The sequence below is a fragment of the Bos mutus genome, chromosome 21, assembly GCF_027580195.1.
Source record: "Bos mutus isolate GX-2022 chromosome 21, NWIPB_WYAK_1.1, whole genome shotgun sequence".
NCBI classification, from domain to species: Eukaryota; Metazoa; Chordata; class Mammalia; order Artiodactyla; family Bovidae; genus Bos; species Bos mutus.
This window is the reverse complement of record NC_091637.1, coordinates 68,766,876-68,788,820: the sequence shown is the minus strand read 5'-3', so window position 1 is coordinate 68,788,820 and position 21,945 is coordinate 68,766,876. Positions and strand designations below refer to the sequence as shown.

The window sequence follows — 21,945 nt, the reverse complement described above, 5'->3', positions numbered from 1 at the left end:
CCTTGAGGGGTCTTAATCCTCTCTCGATGGGGCTGTAGTTGGAATTCCCTGGGGGTCCACAGGCAGAGAACCAGGGGGCCTGGGCTGTTCAGGGGAAGAATGGGGTGGAGGGGCAGCCGTGATGGAACAGCTCAGGGACCTGAAGGGCTAATCCACTGGCCACAGGGAGCAGGGCCCAGAGGGCAGCAGGTGGATCCACCCACAGGATGCCCACAAGGCCTGGGGTGATTTCTGGGAAGTGGGGGCTTTTGGATCCCCAGGGAGGTCTGAGTTAGGGTTGGGAGTGGGGAAGCAGCCTGGTGATTCCTGGGGGTCTCTGACCCAGGCCAAGGCTATGGGTTGGCAGAGGGGACAGACTCGTGGTTGCTGGGGTTCTCAGAGTCCCTGATCTCCAACGGGGGTCTGAGTAGGGACAGAAGAACATCCTGGTATCTCCTGGAGGTCTCTCTGGTCCCCAGGCACTGACAGGGGTCATGGGCTCTGAGCACCCACCTCCAGGACGTGGGTTGGCACCTCCATTCAAGTGTCCTGTGTCCAGGCACTCAGGCCAAGGGCAGTGACTGTCACTGCTCACTGGTGGGGTTCCTGGTGGGTTCAGGAGGTGGAACACAGCTGCTCACTGGAGGGGTCGCTGGAGGGGTCAGGAGGTGGAGCACAGCTGCTAGCTAGAGGGGTCCCTGGAGGGGTCAGGAGGTGGAGCACAGCTGCTCGCTGGAGGGGTCAGGAGGTGGAGCACAGCTGCTCACTGGAGGGGTCACTGGAGGGGTCAGGAGGTGGAGCACAGCTGCCCACTGGAGGGGTCACTGGAGGGGTCAGGAGGTGGAGCACAGCTGCTCGCTGGAGGGGTCAGGAGGTGGAACACAGCTGCTCGCTGGAGGGGCCCCTGGAGGGGTCAGGAGGTGGAGCACAGCTGCTAGCTAGAGGGGTCCCTGGAGGGGTCAGGAGGTGGAGCACAGCTGCTCGCTGGAGGGGTCAGGAGGTGGAGCACAGCTGCTAGCTAGAGGGGGTCCCTGGAGGGGTCAGGAGGTGGAGCACAGCTGCTCACTGGAGAGGTCAGGAGGTAGAGCACAGCTGCTCGCTGGAGGCATCAGGAGGTGAAGCACAGCTGCTTGCTGGAGAGGTTCCTGAGGGATCAGAAGGTGGAGCAGAGCTGCGCTCTGGAGAGGTCAGGAGGTGGAGCACAGCTGTTTGCTGGAGGGGTCCCTGGTGGGGTCAGGAGGTGGAGAACAGCTGCTCACTGGAGAGGTCAGGAGGTGGAGCACAGCTGCTCGCTGGAGGGGTCCCTGGAAGGGTCAGGAGGTGAGAAAAGGACCCAGAAGAAACCATCTATCCCTCAAGGCTGGAGCAGAGCCCCAGTGTTCCCTGAGCCAGACCACCCCACCTCAGCTCCACAGCCCACCCCAGGTGAGCAGTCAGCCTGGCACATATGGGTGAGAGTCCTGAGACCAGCGCTGACCCTGGTCCTGTCCCCACAGCCTCCATCCAGGCTCCATCCATCTACCCCTTGAGGCTCTGTTGCACAGAAGAAGCCCGTGTAAGGCTGGGCTGCCTGGTCAAGGACTACTTGCCAGGGTCAGTGACTGTGACCTGGGACACAGTGCCCCTGGATGGAAGCACCCTGACCTTCCCTAGCATCCAAATGGCGAGCTCCAGTCTCTACATTACCACCAGCCAGCTGACCATCTCGGGCGAGCAGCCCAAGGAGTTCACCTGCAGAGTTTTACACGCTGAGACCAACTCCAACTTGAATAAGACCATCAGCACTGGTGAGCCAGGGCTGGGGTAGCTGGGAGTAGGGGGCGGGCCAGCCAGGCTGGAGGAACAGGGAGGAGAGGCTTGGGGTCTCCAGGAGCCCAGCCCCACGCCTGCCACCTCTGCCCCCAGAGTGCACCAAGAACTTCAGCGACCCCTCAGTGAAGCTCTTCTACTCCTCCTGCAACCCCAATGGCGACACCCAGACCACCATCCACCTCCTGTGCCGGATCTCCGGCTACACCCCGGGCAAAATCAAGGTCACCTGGCTGGTGGATGGGCTCGAGTCCGAAGAGCTGTATGCACGATCCGGCCCCGAGATACAGGAGGGCAATCTGACCTCCACCTACAGTGAAGTCAACATCACACAGGGCCAGTGGGTGTCCGAGAAAACCTACACCTGCCGGGTCAACTATTACGGCTACAACTTCGAAAGCCACGCCCACAGGTGCACAGGTACAGCCCTCACCTACGCCAACACTCAGACACCAGGGGCTCAGGGAGGAGGGCGGCCAGCCTCACACAGGCCCCTCTCGCACACAGCCGAGTCCGAGCCCCGCGGCGTGAGCGCCTACCTGAGCCCACCCACCCCCCTCGAGCTGTACGTCAACAAGTCACCCAAGATCACCTGCCTGGTTGTGGACCTGGCCAACGAGAAGAACTTGAGCCTGACCTGGTCGAGGGCAAACGGGAAGCCTGTGCACGCAGGCCCCCCTGAGATCAAGCGTCAGTTCAACGGGACGGTCACCGTCACGTCCACCCTGCCGGTGGACGTCACTGACTGGGTAGAAGGCGAGACCTACTACTGCAAAGTGAGCCACAGCGACCTGCCCACGGACATCCAGCGATCCATCTCCAAGGATGTTGGTGAGCGGCAGGCTGAGGGGAGGTAGGCGGGCCTCCTGAGAGAAGCCTGACTAACCACACACCTGTCTGCAGGCAAGCGTCTGGCCCCCAAGGCCTACGTGTTCTTGCCAGACGGAAAGGAGCTGGAGAACGAGGAGGAGCTCACCCTCACCTGCATGATCCAGAAATTCTTCCCCAGGGACATCTTTGTGCGGTGGCTGCATAACAAGGAACTGATGCGGGCAGACCAGCACACCACCACACAGCCCCACAGGGCCGACAACAACACCCCAGCCTTCTTCGCCTACAGCCGCCTGGCGGTCCCTAGGGCCAACTGGAAGAGGGGCGATGAGTTCACCTGCCAAGTGATCCACGAGGCACTGCCCAGGACTAGGACCCTGGAGAAATCGGTGTTCATTAACAGCGGTAAATAACGCCCAGCCTCCCGCCTGCCCCTCTCCAGGGGCAGGGGAGGGGCCAGTGGGACCTTCTGTCCACTGTCAATAAACACTCTGGTGCCTGCTCAGAGCCCTGGGCATGCCTGTTCTTGGGGCTCGTGGGCTGTGGGTCAGGGTGGTGGGGATGGCCCGGCACAGAAGAAGGGAAGGCTCGGCAGGCAGACAGGGCTGAGGCAGGGCTCTGTCCAGCATCACTCTCCATGTCGAGGCCCTCCCCCTACCCGACCATGAATTCTGCCCACTCAGCAAGTTCTAAGAGCCAGAGGGTGGTCCTAGGGGAGGGACCACAGAGACCTCAGCCTTTTCTGGGGTTCTCAGACCCCTGGGTGGGGGGCCTCCACCAGAGGCTCCTGCCAGCCCCTCTGGACACAGATAAGCCCCCAAGCGCCCAAGTCCAACAGCTCACACAGAGGCCCTCCAGACAGAAACGGGTCAAGTTAGACCCGCACACAGGCGCCAGCATGCGGGTCCCTCCACTGTCACCTCCGAGGCACAAACAGGCCAGCTGCACACGTGGGCTAGTGTGGGGTCTGCTCCTCCGGCCTCCACCTCTGAACTCCCCGCTACCCACGCGGCCCTGCTGGGCTGGGCTCAGTGCCCAGTGCCCCATCTTGCTGCTTAGCCTCACTCCACTCTGAATCGGTCTGGGACACACCCATCACTCTCAAGCACCCTCAGGCCACCATGTGCACTGGTGCCAAGGCCCCACACCCATCCACTGCCAGGCACAGGCAGCGTCCCACACACTCACAGGAGGCCCGCCTCTCAGCCAGGACACAGCCTCACACCCTCTCAGCCAGGCCACACCCTCTCAGCCAGGCCACACCCTCTCACCCTCTCAGCCAGGCCATATCCTCTCAGCCAGGCCACACCCTCTCACCCAAGCCATATCCTCACACCTTCTCATCCAGGTCATATCCTCACACCCTCTCACCCAGGCCACACCCTCTCACCCAGGCCATATCCTCACACCTTCTCATCCAGGTCATATCCTCACACCCTCTCACCCAGGCCACACCCTCTCACCCAGGCCATATCCTCACACCCTCTCACCCAGGCCATATCCTCACACCCTCTCATCCAGGCCATATCCTCACACCCTCTCACCCAGGCCACACCCTCTCACCCAGGCCACACCCTCTCACCCTCTCACCCAGGCCACACCCTCTCACCCTCTCACCCTCTCACCCAGGCCATATCCTCACACCCTCTCAGCCAGGCCATATCCTCACACCTTCTCATCCAGGCCACACCCTCTCACCCAGGCCACACCCTCTCACCCTCTCACCCTCTCACCCAGGCCATATCTTCACACCCTCTCACCCAGGCCACACCCTCTCATCCAGGCCATATCCTCACACCCTCTCAGCCAGGCCACACCCTCACACCCTCTCACCCAGGCCACACCCTCTCACCCAGGCCACACCCTCTCACTCTCTCAGCCAGGCCACACCCTCACACTCGTATCACCCCAGTCACACCCTGGACCCTGGACCCTGGACCCTCCCTTGCCCCATGTGGTTTCCTGCTGTGGCCCCAGCCTCCCTAGGCCAATCCCACAGATGACCAGTTGGATGCACAGACACATGGACACACACAGACACGTGGACAGACACACGTGGACACACACCTGAGTGCACACAGACATGGACACAAGCACACAGACATGTATGTGGATGCACGTGTGGACAGCACACAGGCCCCACCGCACGCACGCAGGAAGCACCACATGCACAGCCCACACCCTGAAAGGAGCCCAGAGTGGAGGCTGTGCTGGGAGAGGAGAGGCCCAGCCCCAGGACAGGAGGGGCAGAGGGCTGGGGCAGCTCTGCATTCCCACAGGTTGGGCAAGGTCCACATGTCTGGGCACAGCCCCCAGGCGCCCCTTGTGATGATCTGTTGACTCCAGGGGCCGTCCGGGTCCAGGCTTCTCCTGAGGGCTCCAGGCAGGGAGGCCCAGCCCCGTGCTTTTCGAGGGGCCCCCAGGCTGAGGAGAGTGAAGCTGAGCAGGAATGGGACCCAGGGGCCTGGGCTAGGAGGCCACGGGCCTTGCAGGTGATGGAAGAGGGCACTCCCTGGGCTGGGGGACCACCACCTGCCATGGAGCAGGGAGTTGGGGTGGGACAGAGGTGAGGAGCCCACAGAGTTGAGTGCAAGTGACCAGCAGTTCCCAGAAAAGCTGTGCAAAATGGTGGGAGACAAAACACCAACCACCTGGGGGTAGAAGGATGGACAACAGAGGGCAGGGGCCCGGAGTCCCCCACACAGCTGCCTGCCAGCTCAGGGGCCTCCTGTCCCCGTGGCCAGGGCCGGCTGGAGGGGCCAGAAGCGGGGGCCACCCAGGACCAGGGCACTAGGCCCAGCTCCCTCCACTCCCTAAGGGTGGCCAGGCCTGTCCTCCCCACCTTGACCCCAGGCCAGGGGGCTGACCACCCGGTGCCCACAGAGCTGGCCCTCGAGGACCTGTGTGCAGAGGAAGCTGAGAGCGAGGAGCTGGAGGAGACCTGGACCAGCCTCCTTGTCTTCATCGTGCTCTTCCTGCTCAGCATGAGCTATGGCACCGCCGTCAGCCTCTGCAAGGTGGGCATGGATGCCCCACTTCCGGGCAGGGCGCCCCGAGAGGGGGAGCCCCAGCTGGGCTCAGAACCCGCCTCACACGTGCCTTCCCCCAGGTGAAGTGGATCCTGGCCGCCATCCTCCAGGGGCAGCCCCAGGGCTCCCAAGACTACACCAACGTCACACAGCGCCCACTGCCTGCTGGTGTCTGAGCATCTCTGCGGCTGCCCAGCTGCCCTGGGAGGAGGAAGGAGCAGACAACCACTGAGGGGCTCAACAACCAGCATGCAGGTGTCCAGACAGTCCAGCTCAGCCTCAAGGTCAAAGACAACAAGGAGGCCCACCATTCACAGCCCCACACCCACCCTACTTAGGGAAAAGCCCCAGGAGAGCATCTGTCCCCTCCAGAGACCTGGGCTGGGCGTGGACACTGACCACCCTAGGCTCCTCCCAGGCCCCTGGGGTGGGGGCCATATCCTGACTAACAGAACCGCCCCCAAAACACAGGGAGGGCCTAGAGCTCACAGCCCACCCCATGCTCAGAGTCCAGAGCCCAACTAAGACTCAAGAGCCCCAGTCCAGCCCAACCAGCGTCTGAGTCCAGCCCAAGCAAGCCAAGAGCTCCCTCCCCAGCCTCCGTCCTGCCTCCTTGCCCCAGGTCCAAGAGCCCTGCCCCCCACCCCCTGCCCTGTTCCCATGTCTACCCTCCCTGCTGTCCACCCCCAGACCTTGGGCCTGCAGGATAAGGGGGCAGGGAAGCCCTTCTGGGGAGAGCTGTGGGGGTTTTCAGGGCTGCAGGCAGGGCCTCCAGAGTGGGAAGCAGGTCCCACAGAACAGGGGGATTACAACAGGGCCTGTCCCGCAGCTGGCTCAGCCCAGGCCCACCCCAAACACCCCATTCAGCCTAGCAGCCCATCCCAAACTCCCCCCACTGTGGCCTTGTCTGACCTCTCTCTCCACAGGGCCTGTACTGCAGCCCACTCAGCCCAGCGGCCCACCCAAACCCCCTCCCCACTCAGCCCAGGCCCACCTCAAATGCTCCCCCACACACACACACTGTGGCCTTGTCTGACCTCTCTCTCCTAACTTTCCAAGTAAAGTTCTTTAAAGTAAAAAATCCCATGAACATACTTTAGGGGAGGTACCTGTGGTCCCATGGAAGTGGGAGGTACCTCCACCCAAGGAAGTGGACAAGGAGCAGAGGGAAGCAGGCAGAAGACAGCTCTGGGTCCTGAGCACCCAATTATCCAGCCAGGCCTGATTGAAGCATCCTTCGATGCCCACAGAGACCCTGCCTCAGCCTCTACCACACCTGCTCCCCTGGCCTCCAGCCCAGACTCACACACGGAGTGTATGCCCTTCCCCACACAACAGTGTGTTTGACTGTTGTCAAACAACAGTCCCACTCCCAGCAGGCAAACCCTAGGGGGTCAGTCATGGTTAGCGCTGACAGGAGAGACCATTCATGGTGAAGACCCTTCTGAGAGCCACCACCCATGCTAGGAGACCACACCCCATGGACACCAACATGGACCAAGAAGCCTGCAGGGATCGAGGGTGGACCACCCAGGGTTGGGCAACTCTGAGGTTGTCCAGAGACACCCAGAGTCTGATCCAAATAGAACATGAGACCAGGAGAGAGCCTCATACAAGGCCAAGGCCATGGCCCTGCATGCTCCACCCTCACAGGTGAACACGACACACTTGCCCAGACCTGTACCGTCTCAGGCAACCAGGCCTGAGACCAGACCCCACCTGCAGGGTGCTCTCAAGCTGGGGCCAGGCACCCTCCTCCCTGTCCCCTGAGCTGGGGCTCCTGAGGGCACAGTGGGGTGTCTTCTCTCTCTGACTTGCACCCCAGACCATGAGATCCACTGGGAACCCCAGAACGAGGGCCACGAGGGCTCAGCCCTGTGAGCTGGGCGTCATCACACACAGACCACACACATCTTCCCAGAGTCAGGAGGGAAAGGGGTGAGGTAGGAGAGAGAGGGCCCTGGGCTGAGCAGGTGGAGTTTGCCAAGTGCAGTAAGTGATTCCCTGAAACTCCAAGGGCAAAACTAGTGGCAGGAGCTGAGCTCTGCTCAGGTAGAGACAAGAGGACGCCATCTACCACTCCTCAGGTCAGGGGATCCTCCCCAGCTGCACCTGTGAAGGAAGGCTCCTCCAGGGTCACAAAGGGAGGGTGTAACCCATAATAAGTGTGGTCAAACCTCCAGTGAGTCTGTGCTAGAATCTTTCTCAGTAGAAAAACGCATATGGGGAGGGCCTGAGGACAGGTCAAGTGTGGGAAAAGACATGAGATAATCGGCCAGAGGAGAACAAAACCCAGAAGAACTGCCCCATAGACATGAGTCAACACACACACGAGTCTACACACACATGAGTCTACGTACACATGGGCCAATGTACAGATGAGTCAACATACACAGGAGTCGACACACATGAGTCAACACACACATGCATCAACACACATGAGTCAACACACATGAGTCAACACACACATGAGTCTACGTACACATGGGCCAATGTACAGATGAGTCTACATACACATGAGTTGACACACATGAGTCAACACACATGAGTCTACACACACATGAGTCTACACACACATGCATCAACACACATGAGTCTATACACACATGAGTCAACATACACAGGAGTCGACACACATGAGTCAACACACACATGCGTCAACACACATGAGTCAACACACACATGAGTCTACGTACACATGGGCCAATGTACAGATGAGTCTATGTACACATGAGTTGACACACATGAGTCTACACACACATGAATCAACACACATGAGTCGACACACATGAGTCTACACACACATGAATCAACACACATGAGTCAACACACATGAGTCAACACACACAGGAGTCAATACACATGAGTCAACACACATGAGTCTACACACACATGAGTCAATACACATGAGTCTACACACACATGAGTCAACATACACAGGAGTCAACACACACATGAGTCTACGTACACATGGGCCAATGTACAGATGAGTCTACATACACATGAGTCGACACACATGAGTCTACACACACATGAGTCAATACACATGAGTCTACACACACATGAGTCAACATACACAGGAGTCAACACACACATGAGTCTACGTACACATGGGCCAATGTACAGATGAGTCTACATACACATGAGTCAACACACATGAGTCTACACACACATGAATCAACACACATGAGTCTACACACACATGAGTCAATGTCCACATGAGTCAACACACATGAGTCTACACACACATGAGTCAATGTACACGAGTCTATGTACACAGGAGTCTACATACACATGAATCTACATACACGAGTCAACATACATGTGAGTCTACATACACGTGAGTCAACACACACATGATTCAACACACACGAGTCAACGTACATGAGTCTACATATACATGAGACTTTGTACACATGAGTCAACACACACATGAGTCTATGTACGTATGAGTCTACATACACGTGAGTCAGCGTACATGTGAGTCTATGTACATGTGAGTCTACTTACATGTGAGTCAACACACATGTGAGTCTACGTACACGTGAGTCAACACACACATGAGTCTATGTATGTGTGAGTCTACATACACGAGTCAGCGTACATGTGAGTCTACTTACATGTGAGTCAACATACACGTGAGTCAACACAGACATGAGTCAACATAGACATAGGTCAACATGCACATGAGTTAGCAACCTCTTCACTGCACTCCTCCCCGTTAGGGAGGATGCCCACACCCTTTCTTTCCAGGCCAGTATCTCTGCCTTGCTCTGTCTTAAATAAATAAACCTCTTCCCTGTGTGTTTTCCACATGTTGTGCTGTGTCTCTAATCATAAACTTCACACCTGTATTTACAGTGTTTGCCTTCTTGGGAGGCAAACTCCTTGGAACATACGTGTTTTCAAATGAGGCAAGAGCCAGGCAATCCTTCCTTCTAGTCTCCAGTCCCTGGTGCTCTAGCAGCTAGGACTCTGGGATTTCATCCAGGCTATACAGGTCCAATTCCAGGACAGGGAAATAAGCTCCTGCTTCAGGACCTCTCCCTGCTGTTTCCCTGAGGACAGTGGCAGGCAACCCCTCTAGTGGGGCTGGATGGTGAGTGCTCGGCCAAGAGCAGGGTCGCAGAGAAGGACAAGAGGAAGGGTTATGCCAGCCAGCTGGGTTCTGAATGAGTGACCCTGCTGCATGTGCCCTCCCAGCAGCAAGATGCCAGCTTCTCAGGGTCCCCTTTGTCCCTCCTCCTCTTCCTTCTCCATTAACCCACCATTGAATGGTGCCCCCCAGAAATTATGTCCACATCCTAAGCCCTGGAACCCATGAGTGTGACCTTATTCAGTCTTTGCAGATACGATTAAAGGATTTTAGAATGAGATTGTCCAGGTGGGCCCTAAATCTAATGACAAGAGTCCTTACAAGGGACAGAGGAGGGGAGGTCAGACTCGGGGTGGGAGGTCATATGAGGACAGAGGCAGAGATCGGGGCGATGCCTGGGATGCCTGGGCAGTCAGAAGCTGGAGGAGGTAGGAAGGCAGGGGAGAGCACGGCCCTGCCCACACCTTGATCTTAGGCATCTGGCTCCAAGTGAAAGTCACTCAGTCGTGTCCAACTCTTTGTGACCCCATGGACTATACAGTCCATGGAATTCTCCAGGCCAGAATACTAGAGTGGGTAACTTTTCCTTCTCCAGGGGCTCTTCCAAACCCAGGGATCAAACCCAAGTCTCCCTCTGGCTCTAAAGCATGAAATTAAATTTCTGTTGTTTTGAGCCCTGCAGTGAGGTCTTTGTCATGGCCCCAGGACCCTCACTGCTAGCCAGCAGGCCTTGGCCATGCTGAGGCCCCTCCTGCTTCTGAAGAAGCCCAGGAGGACTCGTCCAGTCCTAGCTCTTTCCTCTCCAGCCTGGACCCACGTTGAACAAGTCCCAGACTCCAGAAGATGCTCAGTGAATCTTACCAACAGTGCCCAGTAGGGCTCAGACCCTTCCCCCAAACTCTGCGGCTCTCAGTCCTATAGACCCCATGTCCATCCATCTCAAGTCCAAGCTCTTCTTTCTGCCCAAAGCTCCATGCCCATCTGTGACCTTGGTAGGGTAGTGTTGTCTGTATGGGGGCACAGGATGCTGGAGAGGGTGGCCCCCAAAACACCCACCACCTTCCTCTGTTTCCTGCATGCCCGCCAGGCCACATGTGACCACACATCCTGAGTCCCGTTCCTCCAGCTCTCTCAGGGACAGCACCAGAGGACATGAGGGACACAGGACCCCCACAAGGCACAGAGCCCTGGGCACCGGAGGACAGGCAAGAAGAAGGATTCTTGGAGCCAGCCATCTGCGATGCAGACACCACTGATACAGTGGGCATGGAGTGGACCAAAGGCCAGCCGGCAGCCTGGGAGGAAATGTCCCTTGTGGGTGGCACTATGGGTGACCCAGGGTTCATGATAGACCCCAGAGGTCCTTAAACTAAGCCAGGGTGTATGTGCCCACCTGGCATGCTGCCCTGGGCTCCCTTTCCTCCATCCATATCCTCCCACCCTCCCGGCCCCACCCCTGCCCCAGGGAAAAGCCAGTCTCCCTCTGAGGCCCAACATCTCCACCTGCCAGCCACTCTCCCCACAACAGTATTCTTTCCAGGAGGGGACTGTTGGTCCCTGTATTGCTCCAGAACCTTCTGTGTGTGAAGAAATGAAGGAACAGGGCTTCCCTGGTGGTCCAGTGGTTAAAATTCACCTTGCAATGCAGGGGACACCAGTTTGATCCCTGGTCCAGGAAGATCCCTCCTGCCGCAGAGCAACTCAGCCTGTGAGCCACAACTACTGGGCTCTAGAGCCCACAAGCTGCGCCTGCTGAGCTCACCCAGAGCCCGCGCTCCACGTGAGAGAGGCCGCCGCAGCGAGAGCCTGCACGCCACAGTCAGAGCAGCGCCTGCTGTCTGCAACCAGAGAAAGCCCGCGCATCACAACCGAAGACCAGCACAGCCAAAAGTAAAAATAAACAAATAAATTTTATATGAACACAGATGCAAACCAAGCCCCTCAGCCCCGTTGTGTGCCCAGGCAGGGGTCACCTCCTGAGGGTCACCAGGGAGTCCAAGCACCTGGGCAGCTGGAAGGGCAGCTGGTGGGAGAATCCTGGGCAGGAAATAGGGCGGAGGCAGCAGGGGCAGGAGGTCAGCCACCCCCACCACACAGGACTCCAGACTCCAGACAAGGGTGACCCCCACACCCCAGCTCCAGTCAAGGACCCCGCCACTCCTGGAGGAAGAGGAAGCGTTGTGGCCAGGCTGGAGAGGCTCCACCCCCACAAGCCACCCTGCACCCTGACGGTCTAGGAGGCCTGCTCGCTGGGGCCACCCTGAAGTGCCTGTGCCTCGGGGCTCCAGCCTCTGCTGACCCGTGCAGCCTCCTCTCCCTCCAGCCTCACTTCTTCTCCGCTCTGGGACCACGTCTGCCTCGGTGATCCTAGGCCCCTGCCTCTGGCTACTGTGGCCTCCTCAGCTTCTTTTCACCTCGGCCCCAACACATCCTATGGACAGCCCCCTGGGGCCATGACCCCCCCACCCATGGCACCTGCCTCTGCACCACAACGACTCAGTCCAGGGTCAAGTTCCTGGGGGTCCCACAGTCCAGGCCACACACACCTGGCCCCACCACAGCCAGACCACAGACCAGACATGACGTGAAGGCAAGCGGCCGCAACTGGCGGGACAGGAAGTGGGTGAGTGACCCCATCTATGGGGTCACGCAGCCGATCCCAGCCTGCCCCTCACAGCATCAGCCTCACCAACAGCCCAAATGGCCCAGAGCGGGGCAGGGTCAGCTGAGACTACCCAGCCATCAGGAGGGCCTGGACAAGGCCTAGGCCTCCACCCACTCCAGCGCCTCTGGGGCAGGCAAGCAGAGGGACCTGCAGGGCGGGGCCACATGGCCAGAAAGCAAGGGCCCCGCCCAGCCACACTGGACCCTTGGGCAGCCACGAGCAGGTGGGTCCCAGAAGCTGTTGAGGGTCGTCTTCTCTGTAGTTGGGCATACTATGGCCTCCTGGGGTGGGAGGACAGAGGACAGGCTCCAAAAAGAAAGGCAGACTGCCACCCACCAGACACAGAGCAGGATGCTATACACAGCAGGCTGAGCTGGGCTGGGAGCTGAGAGCTGGACTGGCCTGAATTGGGCTTGGCTAGGCGAGCTGGGCTGAACTGGGCTGGGCTAGGCAAGCTGAGCTCAATTAGGCTAAAATGGACTGAGCTGGGCTGCACTGGGCTGCGCTAGGTGAGCGGAACTGAACTAGGCTGAACTGGGCTGAGCTAGGTGAGCTGAACTGAACTAGGCTGAACTGGGCTGAGCTAGGTGAGTGGAAATGAACTAGGCTGAACTAGGCTGAACTGGGCTGAGCTAGGTGAGCTGAACTGAACTAGGCTGAACTGGGCTGAGCTAGGTGAGCTGAACTGAACTAGGCTGAACTGGGCTGAACTGGGCTGAGCTAGGTGAGCGGAACTGAACTAGGCTGAACTGGGCTGAGTTGGGCTAGCCTGAGATGAACTGGGCTGAGTTGGATGAGCTGAGCTGAACTGGGCTGAGCTGGGCTCAATTAGGCTAAAATGGACTGAGCTGGGCTGAACTGGGCTGAGCTAAGTGAGCTGAACTGAACTAGGCTGAACTGGGCTGAACTGGGCTGAATTGGGCTAGCCTGGGATGAACTGGGCTGAGTTGGGTGAGCTGGGCTGAGCTGGGCTGAACTGGGCTGAACTAGGCTGAACTGGGCTGAGCAGGGCTAAGCTGGGCTGAGATGGGTGAACTGGGCTGAAATGGGCTGAAATGGGCTGAACTGGGCTGAACTAGCCTAGGCTGGGTTGAGCAGGGTTGAGCTGGCCTGAGTTGGGTGAGCTGGGATGAACTGGGTGGAACTGGACTGAACTGGACTGGGCTAGACAAGCTGAGCTGAACTGGGCTGAGCTGGGTGAACTGAGCTGAAATGGGCTGAACTGGCCTAGGCTGGGCTGAGCAGGGTTGAGATGGCCTGAGCTAGGTGAGCTGGGTGAACTGGGCTGGACTGAGCTGAACCGGACTAAACTGGGCTGGGCTAGGCAAGCTGAGCTGAACTGGGTAGAGCTGAGCTGAACTAGGCTGAGCTGGGTTCAATTAGATTAAAATGGACTGAGCTGGGCTGAACTGGGCTGAGCTGGGCTGAGCTGGGCTGAGCTGGGCTGGGCTGAGCTGAGCTGAACTGGGCTGAGCTGGGCTAGGCTAGGCTGAGCTGGGCTGGGCTGAGCTGGGCTGAGCTGGCTGGGCTGGGCTGAGCTGAGCTGGGCAGGCTGGGCTGGGCTGAGCTGAGCTGAACTGGGCTGAGCTGGGCTGAGCTGGGCTGAGCTGGGCTGAGCTGGCTGGCTGAGCTGGGCTGGGCTGAGCTGGGCTGAGCTGGGCTGAGCTGGGCTGGGCTGGGCTGGGCTGAGCTGGGCTGGGCTGGGCTGGCCTGAGCTGGGCTGGGCTGGGCTGAGTGGGCTGGACTGGGCTGAACTGGGCTGAGCTGGGCTGGGCTGGGCTGAAATGGACTGGGCTGGGCTGGGTGAGCTGGGCTGGCTGCTGGGGCTGGGCTGAGCTGGGCTGAGCTGGGCTGAGCTGGGCTGGGCTGGGCTGGGCTGGGCTGAGCTGGGCTGGGCTGAGCTGGGCTGGGCTGAGCTGGGCTGGGCTGGGCTGAGCTGGGCTGAGCTGGGCTGAGCTGGGCTGGGCTGAGCTGGGCTGGCTGAGCTGGGGCTGGGCTGGGCTGGGCTGGGCTGGGCTGGGTGAGCTGGGCTGGGCTGAGCTGGGCTGAGCTGGGCTGAGCTGGGCTGAGCTGGGCTGGCTGGGCTGAGCTGAGGCTGGGCTGAGCTGGGCAGAGTGGGTGAGCTGGGCTGGGCTGGGCTGAGCTGGGCTGGGCTGAGCTGGGACTGAGCTGGGCTGAGCTGGGCTGGGCTGGGTTGAGCTGGGCTGAGCTGGCTGGGCTGGCTGAGCTGGGCTGAGCTGGGCTGAGCTGAGCTGGCTGAGCTGGGCTGAGCTGGGCTGGGCTGGGCTGAACTGGGCTGAAATGGGCTGAACTGGGCTGAGCTGGCTGAGCTGGGCTGAGCTGGGCTGAGCTGGGCTGAGCTGGGCTGAGCTGGGCTGAGCTGGGCTGAGCTGGGCTGGGCTGGGCTGGGCTGGGCTGAGCTGGGCTGAGCTGAGCTGGGCTGGGCTGAGCTGGGCTGAGCTGGGCTGGGCTGAGCTGGGCTGAGCTGAGCTGGGCTGAGCTGGGCTGAGCTGGGCTGAGCTGGGCTGAGCTGAGCTGAGCTGGGCTGAGCTGGGCTGAGCTGAGCTGAGCTGGGCTGGGCTGGGCTGAGCTGGGCTGAGCTGGGCTGGGCTGAGCTGGGCTGGGCTGAGCTGGGCTGAGCTGGGCTGAGCTGGCTGGGCTGGGCTGGGCTGAGTGGGTGAGCTGGGCTGGAGCTGGGCTGAGCTGGGCTGAGCTGGGCTGAGCTGGGCTGAGCGGGTGAGCTGGGCTGAGCTGGCTGGGCTGAGCTGGGCTGAGCTGGGTTGGGCTGGGCTGAGCTGGGCTGGGCTGGGCTGAACTGGGCTGAGCTGAGCTGGGCTGAGCTGGGCTGAGCTGGGCTGGGCTGGGCTGAGCTGGGCTGAGCTGGGCTGAGCTGGGCTGAGCTGGGCTGAGCTGAGCTGAGCTGAACTGGGCTGAGCTGGGCTGGCTGGGCTGAGCTGAGCTGGGCTGAGCTGAGCTGAGCTGGGCTGAGCTGGGCTGAGCTGGGTGAACTGAGCTGAAATGGGCTGAACTGGGTTGAACTGGCCTAGGTTGGGCTGAGCAGGGTTGAGCTGGCCTGAGCTGGGTGAGCTGGGCTGAACTGGGCTGAATTGGACTGAGCTGGGCTGAACTGGGCTGAGGTAGGTAAGCTGAGCCGAACTAGGCTGAACTGGGCTGAACTAGACTGAGCTGCTGAGCCATGAATGATGCTGGAATTCTTGGCCTCCAGAGTAGAGGCATTCAATCCAGGGCCAGTGACGAGGCTTGATCTCTCAGAGCTTTTGTGTGATAAAGATTTATTAAAGTATGAAAGAGACAGAGACAGCTTCTGACATAGACATCAGAAGGGGGCAGAAAGAGGGCTCCCCTGCTAGTCTTTACGAATAAGTTATATGCCTATCAGGAGGCTGTTAATTAGAGAAAGGAAATGTCTCAAAACTCAGAGACTGGCACCAGGCCCCTCACCCACAGCATGCATTTTGAGACAATGTTGACACAAAGCGAGTCATCCCAGGCCATATAACGATTGACATGAATCAAAGAAAGGCAGGTTTCCAAGCAGATACACGGTCTCATTAACATAGCTTAAGACAGTATTTGCATGGGTAAAATATACTGGTTTGTCAAGTTGGTTCTGAGTCTTGGGTGGAACCGACTTGCAGAGTCTAGAGTAAATACATAGCTCATTAGCACAGCTTAAGGAAAACATTTCCATAAGGAAAATGCGTTGGTGAGCTCAAGGTTTGAGAAAAGCTAAGTTCAGGTGGAACCAGGTGTCGTCATGGCAACACAGAATTTTGAAAGAAACCTTCTTTTAAATTTGTACAGAAAAGGGAAAAATCTGACGCTTGTAGTCTGTTTCCTCCTGCCGCTTGAGAGAGAGAAAAAATGCCTGACCCTTGCAGCCTATTTCCTCTGGAGACTCCTAGCCCTCCTGCCTGTTCCCCCCTCAGTTGGTCTAAACTGGGCTCTTCTTGGCTGAGCTGAGATTAACTGGGCTGTACTGAACTGGGCTGAACTGGGTTGAAATGGTTTTAACTGCGTTGACCTGGGCCGAGTTGGGTTGAGCTGGGTTAAAATGCACTAATCTGGGCTGGGCTGAATGTGGCTGCCTGGGCTAGTGCCCGAGTTGACCTGGAGGCGTGGGTTGAGCAGGGATCGCTCCCAGAGCCCTGCTGTCCAGCCAGATAGCACCCCGTGTTTCCTGGGGGCACACAAGGGCCACGCAGCCCCAGGTGCACCTCTGCTCTGCCCTCTGCCTTCACCTGTTGACAGGAAGGGGACTGTGAAAACACAGGTGTAGCCCGCACCCTCTGTAGGGGCCATCCAGGGGGCAGCCCTGAAGGACTGATTTGTTACTGGGCTTCCAGCCTCAAAACCCTCGTAGTCCACGGAAGACAACTGCTGGTTTAGGAGAACAGGTGGGGGGATTCGTCGGGGTGGGGGCGGGGGCGGGCGGGGAGTGTGACTGAGACATTACCCAGGGAGTGGGAGGGGACACAGAAGGCAGGCTTCCCTCTCCCCACCAGAGCCCCAGGACAGCCAAAGTAAGCCCCCACAGACTCAGCTTCAAGCCCAGGCTGCTGTCTCTGCTTAGCCCGCTCTCTACTTCTCACGATCCCCCACAGCCTGGGGGAGGGCAAGCTGGGCCCACCACACAGAGGGCAGCTGAGGCTCCTACAGTGCCCACAGCCTCAGCTGGTCAGTGAGAGAGTCCTGTGTCAGCCAGGACCCCCACCCGGGAGTGGCCTGACCCAGAGGCCCCATCTGAAGAGAGTGTGTGGTCCCCATGCTTAGAGCCCTGAGGGGCATGCTCAGAAATGGCTCACCTGGACTCAGGTGGGCACTGCTGACCCCAGGGGCACCTCGTACAAGCTGAGCGACCTTGGGCCAGTCACTCACCCTCTGTGTGAAGGAAAGGTGGGCGCCGCCCTGTGTCCGCGGGGCCGTCAGGGGTCCGGTCAGCAGAGGGCTGCTGTCTCACAGCGCACCCTGTGTTTCAGAGAGTGAAACCAGCCCCAGCATCTTCCCGCTGAGCCTTGGGAACAACGACCCAGCCGGGCAGGTGGTCATCGGCTGCCTGGTCCAGGGCTTCTTCCCGTCGGCACCCCTGAGCGTGACCTGGAACCAGAATGGCGACAGCGTGTCCGTCAGGAACTTCCCTGCCGTGCTGGCCGGGAGCCTGTACACCATGAGCAGCCAGCTGACCTTGCCGGCCAGCCTGTGCCCAAAAGGCCAGTCCGTGACCTGCCAAGTGCAGCACCTCTCCAAAGCCAGCAAGACCGTGGCCGTGCCCTGCATAATTCAAGGTCAGAGGGCAGGCTGGGGTGAGGCCCCGTCCTCCCACCCCGACCCAGCGTGGACCATTTTCCTCTACTCAGACAAGAGGGGGTTGAGCCCCCAGTGGGGGTGCCATGAGGGGCCCGGGCTGGTGCTGAAGGCCAGGGGAGGTGGGCAGAGGGCACTGACCTGCCCCGCCTCTCTTTCAGACCCAAGTTCATGTTGCGTGCCGAACTGCGAGCCCAGCCTGTCCGTGCAGCCACCAGCCCTCGAGGACCTGCTCCTGGGCTCCAACGCCAGCCTCACGTGCACACTGAGTGGCCTGAAAAGCGCCGAGGGCGCCAGCTTCACCTGGAACCCGACAGGTGGGAAGACCGCCGTCCAGGGGTCACCCAAGCGTGACTCCTGCGGCTGCTACAGCGTGTCCAGCGTCCTGCCGGGCTGTGCCGATCCCTGGAACAGTGGACAGACTTTCTCCTGCTCTGCCACCCACCCCGAGTCCAAGAGTTCACTGACCGCCACCATCAAGAAAGACTTAGGTGGGCCTGGACCACTGCATGTGGGCAGCTGGGCACTCCACACACAAGGCCCCCTCCCAAGCCTGCCCCTCCCTCTCCAGCCCTGCCCACTCCTCACAGAGGGAGACTGAGGCATGGGGGGCCCAGGGGACAGGGGTGCTCTCCTCCCTGTGAGACCCCTGACCCCTGACCCCCCCTCTGCCCTGCAGGGAACACGTTCCGGCCTCAGGTCCACCTGCTGCCGCCGCCGTCGGAGGAGCTGGCCCTCAACGAGCTGGTGACGCTGACGTGCCTGGTGCGGGGATTCAGCCCCAAGGAGGTGCTGGTGCGTTGGCTGCAGGGCAATCAAGAGCTGCCCCGCGAGAAATATCTGACCTGGGGCCCCCTGCCCGAGGCTGGCCAGAGCGTCGCCACCTTCGCCGTGACCAGCGTGCTACGCGTGGATGCCGAGGTCTGGAAGCAGGGGGACACCTTCTCCTGCATGGTGGGCCACGAGGCCCTGCCCCTGGCCTTCACCCAGAAGACCATCGACCGCCTGGCGGGTAAACCCACCCACGTGAACGTGTCCGTGGTCATGTCAGAGGTGGATGGGGTCTGCTACTGAGTGCCCCACCCCCAGCTCTTGAATAAACTCCGTGCTCGCCTGAAGCAGCTCCGCACTTCCCTGTGGCCGCCTGTCTGTCCGTACTCCTCCTCAGGGTCTGTGCACACTGGGAGGGGGCAGGTCCCACGAGGAAAGCCACAGCGCCAACCCTCTCCAGGCCTCAGCGTCCCCTCAGCCTGGCGCTGGACATGCCTTCATGGCTGTGCATGTGTGTGTGTGTGTGTGCGCGCGCACACATGGGTGTGAGCACAGCAGTGAGGGCTGAGCTAGGGCCAACCTTGAGAAGCAGACACAGCCTGGTGGGTTCCCGAGGTGGGGAAGGGGTGACTCGGTCACTTGTAGTTCAGGAAGCTGCCTCTAGGGGCAGCCGGCAGGCACGAGCCAGTCAGAGCGGGGAGCCAGAGCCCGCCCAGGACGGGGCTGGAGGAGAGGCTTAGAGAGGGCTGGACACCAGGGGCCCTGCACCACCCTCTGCACAGGAGAACTCCTGACAGAACAGAAAGGGGCCACCCCAGCCCCAGGCACAGCTCTCCCCACCCCACACCCCACTGCTCTGCATGTGTACTCAGGGGTGCATGCACACACACACACAGGCTCTCAGGTATGCACATGTTCTCTCTCTCACACTTCTGTGTACATACACGCACACATGCACGCCTGAGCCCTGCAGGTGCAGGAAGCTGGCAGCCCAGACCCAGCTCCAGGAAGGCTAGGGGAGTCCCCGCCCAAGCGCCCAGAAGTTCCCCAGGCCCAGCTCCACTGCCCCAGGCCCCTCCTGGCCTCAGGCCCTTCTGTGTGTCCAGCTGGGCACAGCTCAGGGACCCACTGCGGAAGCCCAGCACCTGCTCCCTGCTTGGCCCCCAGATTCAAGTCTCCCATCCCTTCCTGAGCCCAAGTGTGGCCCACACCATGGACAGTATGGTGGGCAGAGGGAGGGGTCAGAAGACAGCACCTCCACCCAGGGACCCTCAATAGCTTCTGCTCAGAGCTCTGGGCAGGAGGGAAGCCTGGGGAGATGGAGCCCAGGAGGACAGGCCATGACTGCTGTGGGGCACCTGCTCCAGGGCCCCACAAGGGGGCAGCTGGGCCCCTGCTCTTGTCTAGACACCTTCTGGGCCCCCCCAGGGGACATGGCCTTCTGGCTGCCTCTCTCTTCTCCCAGGGCCAAGGTGGGCTGGAGACCCCTGCCAATGCTGGCCATTGCCCCCCTCTCAAGAGTCAGTCCCCAAGGGTAATGGATGAAGCAATGGGGAAGTGCTGCCACAGAGAAGGTGGACCAGCTGCCTAGAGCCAGGACCTGACCACAGGAGGAGCTTTCTAGAGAGACGGGGAGGAGGAAGGGTCAGCAGATGAGGGTAGAGCCAGCAGACAGCACAGAGAGAACATGTAACGGATGGAAGGGTGGACATACAGGTGGACAGGAGGACGGATGAAGGGACAAACGGACCAACAGGTGGGAGGGTGAGTGATGGTCAGACAGACAGATGGGCGAGCAGATGGACAAACGGACAGACAGACAGCTGGGTGTGTGGAGGCTGGATGGGTAGATGGATGGATGGACAGGTGGGAGGGTGAGTGAATGGTCAGACAGACAGATGGGCGAGCAGATGGACGAACGGACAGACAGACAGCTGGGTGTGTGGAGGCTGGATGGGTAGATGGATGGATGGACAGGTGGGAGGGTGAGTGAGTCGACGGGTGAATGGGTGGGCATAGTGGACGGATGCAGAGGTGGATGGATGAATGGATGGATGACTGGATGGTCAGCTATGACACGCAGGTCCAGATCCCACCTGACAGGCAAGGCCTGGGCCTGGGACCTGAGCTGGGGCTTCACCTGGGCCTTCCTTGTGTCCCGGGAGAGCAACAGAGCCCCTTGGTCTTGTCCACCCAGCCCTCGGCACACTGAGCGACAGACCGAGACGCATGTCCCCAGCTGGAGCACCTGCAGGCGGGCGTGGCTGGTCTTCTCTGGCCCCCCAGGGCCCAGGCCAAGAAGGCCCAAGAACAAGGGCTTGCTGAGGAAGCAGGCAGGGCTGGGAGTCGGGAGACCGTGGTCTTTAACTCTCCTTGGGGCAGCAGAGCTGTGCCCACCCTCCTGCCCTACCACGTCTCTTCCTAAGGTGTCCTGAGACCCCAGAGGCGGGAGTTCTGCGGGTGTCTTCAGGGCTGCAGGGTCCTGGCCCCTCCCCTGGGCATCTGCAGCCTCAGTCCTGAGACCAGGCACTGGCTGCTAGTGCACCCTCCTGAGACTCAGGGCAGGGAGGGCGCTGGCCTGGCAAAGCCTCTGTGTCTTACAGAACATCAGCCCTGGCTGGTGCTGGACCTGATGCAGAGCAGCCCCGAGGAGGACAGCCCAGAGGCCAGCCTGTGGCCCACGACCGTCACCCTGCTCACCCTCTTCCTGCTGAGCCTCTTCTACAGCACAGCACTGACCGTGACGAGCATCCGGACCACGCCGGACAGCCGGGAGGTCCCCCAGTACTGAGCAGGAGCCAGCCGGGCAGGTGGGCAAGGAGGCAGAGCCGTGGGCTGAGGGGTGGGAGTGTCCAGACTCACCAGAGCTTGACTGTCCCTCCCCCGTGGGGGACTGGCCTCAGAGGGGGATGGTGCCTGCACGGACACTAGGGGCTTGTGCAGGCCGGGGGCAGGCCCTGTGTGCCCCTCCAGGGCAGGCCATCCCTGGACTCGGCCACAGGGCATTGGCAAGGACCCTGCCCACCTTGGGAGCTCACCAGGCCCTGATCCCTCTTGTGTTGGCAGGAAGAAACTTGAGGAGCCTCCAGAGAGCCCAGCTGGATAACAGACATCAGTTCCGGTCAGAAGTCACAGGCCCACCCACAAAGGCCTTCCTTTCTGGTGCAATAAATTATCCCAAAGGCAGAAGTTTTCAGACTCTGAATGAGGGGAAGGGAAGAAGAGGGGCAGAGGCTCTGGAGACACAAATGCCTGCCTCATGGATGAAGGAGGGTCTCAGATGCATGGATGGATCATGAGCTGATTCTGCCCTCCAAATATTAGGCAAAGACTAGAGCTATGCTTCATCAAACAGAGTATAAAGTAAAAGCTCTACAATAACTGAATTCAAGTTCCTGGCCCTGAACACTGAGTCGTGGTCCTGATCACTGGGCCTTGGT

The 21,945-nt window shown here is 60.0% G+C and overlaps 1 protein-coding gene and 1 gene segment (V, D, J or C); both read left to right on the top strand.

The window, feature by feature from the left end:
* The first annotated feature begins 1,426 nt into the window (after window positions 1–1,426).
* LOC102288072 (immunoglobulin heavy constant epsilon-like) lies at window positions 1,427–3,120 on the top strand. The segment is given in 4 exon segments: window positions 1,427–1,766; window positions 1,885–2,208; window positions 2,296–2,619; window positions 2,692–3,120. Coding segments are annotated over 4 exon segments (1,329 nt in total).
* A 397-nt stretch (window positions 3,121–3,517) lies between these two features.
* Window positions 3,518–18,863, top strand: LOC102288363 (uncharacterized). Its single transcript, XM_070358224.1, has 8 exons — window positions 3,518–3,569; window positions 3,735–3,967; window positions 4,087–4,519; window positions 5,473–5,636; window positions 5,729–5,791; window positions 17,322–17,715; window positions 17,896–18,225; window positions 18,414–18,863. Exons 1-8 carry the CDS (start codon window positions 3,518–3,520, stop codon window positions 18,806–18,808), a joined length of 2,064 nt encoding a protein of 687 aa, XP_070214325.1. The 3' UTR covers window positions 18,809–18,863.
* Window positions 18,864–21,945: the final 3,082 nt, after the last annotated feature.

Excerpts from the sequence above, each read along its gene's own strand:
- LOC102288363 (XM_070358224.1), top strand. The coding sequence starts at position 3,518 with ATGCGGGTCCCTCCACTGTCACCTCCGAGGCACAAACAGGCCAGCTGC. Across the intron at positions 5,637-5,728 it reads CCGCCGTCAGCCTCTGCAAG|GTGAAGTGGATCCTGGCCGC; the intron begins GTGGGCATGGAT and ends GCCTTCCCCCAG. Across the intron at positions 18,226-18,413 it reads CACCATCAAGAAAGACTTAG|GGAACACGTTCCGGCCTCAG; the intron begins GTGGGCCTGGAC and ends TCTGCCCTGCAG.